Below are 6,000 nucleotides of genomic sequence, written 5' to 3' on the forward strand. Positions count from 1 at the left end.
TGTTTTGGAAGGAGGTGAATAGGGTGCGAAAGGGAGAGTCTGGGAAGGAAAAGTGAGTAAAAGCAGAGGATGGAAGGATGTTAACTGAGATGGATGCAGTAAGGAAGAGATGAGCAGAGTATTTTGAAAGACTGTTAAATGTAGAGGAGGAAAGGGTGGCTGAGATTGTGGCGGATGGAAGGGTGCAAGGCATAAATGTGTTGGGAGAGCTGAATGATTCTTTGATCACGAAGGAGGAAGTGGAGAAGGCAGTAAAGAAGATGAGAACAGGGAAAGCTGCAGGTATGGATGAGTGTGCTGTGGAATGCCTGAAGGGTGGTGTGGAGTGACTATTGTTGACTGGTGAGTATGATTATTGAATGTGTGCTTTGCAAAAGGTATGGTGACAATTGACTGGGCAAGTGCTTGTGTGGTCCCGTTGTATAAAGGCAAGGGTGATAAGTATGAATGTACTAGCTTTAGGGGTATAAGTATCTTGAGTGTTGTAGGTAAGGTGTATGGTAGAGTGTTAATTATGAGAGGTAGAGAGGGTACAGAGGGAGTGATTGGTGATGAGCAGTGTGGTTTTAGGAGAGGGAGGGGATGCATGGATCAGGTGTTTGCTGTGAGACAAGTGTGTGAAAAATATTTAGCGAAAAGCAAGGAAGTGTTTTGGGCATTCATGGATTTACAGAATGCGTATCATAGAACTGATAGGGAGGCTTTGTGGACTGTTTTAAGATTGTATGGGCTTGATCGTAGGTTACTAAAAAGGGTGAAGAGTTTTTATGTAAATAGCAAAGCGTGTGTAAGAGTGGGAAATGCTGTGAGTGATTGGTTTCCTGTGAGAGTGGGGCTACGACAGGGATGGGTGATGTCGCTTTGGTTGTTTAATATTTATATGGATAGTGTTGTAAGGGAGGTGATTGCAAGAATTTTAGGTGGAGGTCTGAGTCTGGTGAATGTTGATGGTAGGAAGTGGAATCTGAAGCAGTTGCTGCTTGCAGATGATACTGCACTGGTGGCTGATTCAGAGGAGAGATTGAGACAGTTGGTAGTGGAGTTTGGGAGGGTGTGTGAAAGGAGGAAATTGAAAGTAAATGAAAATAAGAGTAAAGTGATGAAGTGTACGAGGTTGGTAGATGGCAGGGGGATGAATATAGTTTTGAATGGTGAGTTGCTTGAGGAGGTAGAGTGTTTTAAATATCTAGGGTCACATGTTGCTGTGGATGGAAGAATAGATGCAGAAGTGAAGTTTAGTATGAATGAAGTAGGATAGGTGCTGGGAGGAATGAAAAAGGTGTTTAGATGTCGTTTGCTTAGATTGGATGTAAAGAAAAGGCTGTATGAGGGTGTTGTGGTACCGACTGCGTTATATGGGGCTGAAACATGGAATATGGGTGTAGCTGAGAGGAAAAGTTAGAATGTAATGGAGATGAGGTGTCTGAGGAGTATGTTGTGGAGTGATGCGTATGGATCGAGTGCGAAATGATGAAGTGTGAAAGAGAACTGGAGTTGTTCGGGAGATGGCTGATAGAGTTGAGCAGAGGATGTTGCGATGGTTTGGGCATATGGAGAGAATAAATAATGAGCGATTGGTGAAAAAGATAACTAGATCTGATGTGAGAAGTGTAAGGTTGAGAGGGAGATCACGAATAGGATGGATGGACAGTGTGAAGAGAGTGCTGGATGTGAGAGGGATGTCTGTTGAGCAAGGAAGAGTGGCTGTGCATGACAGAAATAAATGGAGAGAAATTGTGAATGAACAAATGATGACGCAGCCCTGAGGGGATATTCTCCCGCATTTGGTCTGATCAGCTAGTCAGGTCAGGTGCAGGTAAGGGGATGGGTCTATTATGATGTGGCAGGGGTAAACCAGCTCTGCTGTCGGGCCCTGCTGCTAATGTCACTGATTGCACTGCGCAGTTGACCCTTGTGCGGTGTGGTGCGGTGAGGATCTGTCCCTTCTCCCCTTTGGGGCTAAGATGCGAATGAATGTGTTTGAATGGATGAGTAAATGGGGAGTGTGTCGTCCTGTCTCGGCTAACTCCCTTTCCATGGGGTAAGAGCCAAGGTATATATATATATATATATATATAATATATATATATATATATATATATATATATATATATATATATATATAATATATTTGATTTCCTCATAGCATATACGCAGATTTCTTGGTTCAATGACGTATTCTTTACTTCATTCTTGCAAACTGCAGATGGTTTTCTTCCATTTATGTGAAATTTCTAACGAGGAGGCAAGATTATACCTCTCAATCATCCCTTCACTACGCAGGGCCTGCTCCTAAGAAGAATGTCATCGTCTGGAGGCAGCAACAGTAAGCCATCAGAAAACGTCACCTGATTGTGGAGTTACTCTGTAGTCCTTTTTTTTCAGCTTTACAATTCTGGGTTACATAACATGCCTGATTAACTGAACATTAGAGACCACAGATACTGAGGTTTAAAACAATTGTGGCCTCAGCAACAACCGATATATATACCCTCTTCAATAGCTTATATATTCATCATCCTGAGCCTGCATTCATACCATATTCTAAACAATTTTTTCAATAGTGAAAGTCTCATTTAGTAGTGAATTATCAGATATCATGCTCTTTGGTATGATTTGAATATTTCATTGTTCACTAGAGTGTGGCTACTTTGTTTACAGTTGCGGTAGTGCCGTCTTACAACACACTTTTGCTTAGAAATGTTTATGAATACGCCTCCACTGACCTCGTTCTCCTACCTGAAGATTATGCCAGACTGGACCCAGAAACATGGAAGGAGAAGGCACGAACAGGGAGAACTACCAACAAATCCTAGTAAAAATAACCATATAATAGTTTCAGTACATTCTTTTTGTCGCCTAAGGATTATTTTCGTCCTGTGACCTGACCTGTCTTTTAACTGTAGTTTTCGTTATTCCTTGGCTGCAAAGGGTCTACCTTAAGCTTTATAAAATCATCTGGTGGCTGGTTTAAGATAGATAATTTCACTGGATTCAGGGAGTAAAGAAAAAAATGCGACAAAATGGAAGAAGATTATTAGCGCCGACGTGGTGACATTTGAAGGTGTATGGCACGCAAGCGGATTGATGTATCTCATGGCCAACTCAATACCCAACTCAAAAAACAAAAAAAGAAATCAAATAATATAGAAAAGAAAAAAAAAATGGAAAATCGAATTATGATTTTAGAATTTGGAGTCCTGTTTTTTACTCCCCATATCTCCGGACAATTATATTCAGCTTAGGAGAGATTTTAGAAGCTGGAAGAGTTAGACACGGTCGTCAAAATCCTGTTCAGTACAAAAAATCATCGCAGTGCAAAATATAATCGTCTGGATACGGGAAGAATAAAAGTTAATTATGTTACCTTGTGTATGAAGGAGGTAAATACATTTCTGGCTAAGAAAATTTCCGTGCTTACTAATGGGGAGCTTGTGGAGGAGTGACCAGGCCATATCCATTACACTGTAGTTTAGGTTGTGTCCGATCTTCATGGCGTTGTAGGGTAGTTCACACACACACACACACACACACACACACACACACACACACACACACACAAGCACACACACACACACACACACACACACACACACACACACACACACACACACACACATGTACTGTACTCACTTAAGCGGTGAGTGTGGAGGAGTAGCCAGGCCGTATCCATTAGAGTTTAGGTTGTGTCCGATCTTCATGGTGTCGCAGGGCAGTTGCTCGTTGATGTAGTCGTTCTTGACACTCTCCAGCAGAAAGGCGTACTTGCCCTTCGACGTCCGCACCCGCTCGATGCCCTCCTCGTACGTGGACGTGAACACATGCTTGCGTGACGACATAAACTCCCACATCCGATTATACACACTTATCTTGGTATGCTGAAAAAAGAAAAAATCGTCAGTTGTTTTGTAAAGTAAGACGTTGATCCTCTTCTCGTAGGTGAAGGTAAACAGTTTCTTGCCTGAGGATACCAGCTCCTCCATGCGAGCATATACAATGATCAAGGAGAACTGAAAGATGAGTAACATGAATCTTTTGGTGCTGGGAAGCACACATAAGCAGAGGATGATTTCATTAGGTAAGGATAACAAGGAAAAATGAATGTAAGACAATATGAGAAATCTATCAGGGAGAGAGAGAGGTGTGTGTGTGTGTGTGTGTGTGTGTGTGTGTGTGTGAAGGAAGCATGAAAAGAAAGTGGGATAAAAACAAAGGCAGGGATGGTAGGAAGACATGAGAAACGACAACGTTAGAGAATGAAAAGTTAGAAGGGAAAAATATAGGATGGGGGACGATACCAGAATTTTGCGTGGAACAGAAATGAGGACAACGAATGTGTTTTATACAAGTGCAAGTATACTATTATCTGTACCAATACGAGTGTCGTTGTTATCGAGCAACCCCAGTCTGACAGGCCGATCAGTCTCCGTAACCACAGGGAAGCAGCCTTGCCTATAGGGCTTTTCCGTGCAGGGAACCGATGCTCCTTTGTGGTTTGCAGCGCCTCGCCACAACAATGTCTGGGAAAGAATGCTGAGACATGTTTCTCGGATGGAAGCGCATTTAAATTTTTCCACTCCGTTGATAGGGACACCATAGCGGACTCCACATTGCACAATTATTTGGTTAGTTTATTACCACCCAGCGGTATAAATGGTTTCCTGGCTTAAAGGAAACCATAAGTAAGGCTTGTCACTCAGGGCAGAAACACCTGACGTGGAAATAAAAAAAAGCAATGGACTGTATAGGAGTAACTGGAAAAGAGGAGGGAAAATACAAAAAAAAAATATTTCTAAGGTAATGGAAGATGAAAGCAGCACTATATCGTGAGAGAAAAATTGTAGTGAAAGGAAAAGAACATCATCGTAGTCACCAGTCACCTGATCCACAGTCACCACTATTATCATTATTATCACCATCATCATCATCATCAGCAGCAGAAGCATTAACAATAGCAGTTTCAGCAAACCTAATCGTACTGCCCATTTATCCACCTCGAAATGTTGCTGTGTCTCTCTTAATACCTTCAATTCGATGATGAATGTCTGTAGTTTATTCTTGCCACCTCCTGACACTCCAGACAACTTTACTTGTTAAGAAAGATTTCGTATTAAAGGGTTTAATGAAGGATAAATATAATCCCTTCAGACTGAAGAGTCTGCAAGTTGAAAAGCAATCATTTGCCGGTAGAAAGACGTCATTTCATCATTTTGAGAAGACTTAACGGTTTGCTTCCGATGACATACTAATTATAAAATGTTTAATACATAAAGATGACTTGTGATTAGGAGAAACTTTTCAAACAAATTTAAAGCATAACCTTCATACTACTTCCATACAAAAGGTCTCACCTAACCTGAAGAGTATCGCTTGGAAGAAGCTACAAGAACATGAAGACCATATCGCGAGATTGAAGTGATTAAGCCAACCACAATACTCTGGAACCCCCCCCCCCACACACACAATCATCATCATGATCTTTATCATCATCCTCATCATTATCATTGTCTACCCCTCCGTCACAATTGACCACTACAAACAATCTGAAAAAATGCAATTGTTCTTGCTGCTGCTGTGAGTTATAATATTATGCAGTCCACTGGCACAATTGGCACCAAATACGTCAATGACTGTGGTCACCAACCATACGCTGCTATTATTACTACAAGTTTAATTTTTAACTTAAGGGAAAAAACTTCATCTATCTGACCTCTGATCAATGAGGTTTTTGATCACAGCTGTTTCACAGTCCACGTCAGCCAGAGATACGGACCTGAGGGTGGATGATGCGGTTTCCCAGATGCAACGGTCTGTAGACCTTACAAGGTAGAATGAAAGTCTATATCTTATCAATGCCATAACAGAACTCCGATGTTGATGCTAATCCAGGCCATAACTCTGTGGTAATAGTAGTAGTTGTTGGTGTTCCCATGGCCGTCTGGCCGAACAGCCCTGAGTCCTTAAAGTGGGCCATACATGCACAATACGGTTAGATGTACA

At 41.6% G+C, this 6,000-nt stretch overlaps 1 protein-coding gene across 1 annotated transcript in view; it reads right to left on the reverse strand.

Moving 5' to 3' along the window:
• LOC145415652 (glutamate receptor 1-like) overlaps positions 1-6,000 on the reverse strand; it is a 1,336,600-nt gene that overhangs the window by 49,971 nt on the left and 1,280,629 nt on the right. Inside the window, exon 15 of the mRNA XM_080284869.1 lies at positions 3,634-3,878. Within this exon, the coding sequence (XP_080140995.1) occupies positions 3,634-3,878 (245 nt within the window). The remainder of the gene's footprint in view (positions 1-3,633; positions 3,879-6,000) is intronic.

Source organism: Coenobita brevimanus, chromosome 103 (assembly GCF_032717465.1).
Source record: "Coenobita brevimanus isolate Jiangsu-jjx chromosome 103, ASM3271746v2, whole genome shotgun sequence".
Taxonomy (NCBI): Eukaryota; Metazoa; Arthropoda; class Malacostraca; order Decapoda; family Coenobitidae; genus Coenobita; species Coenobita brevimanus.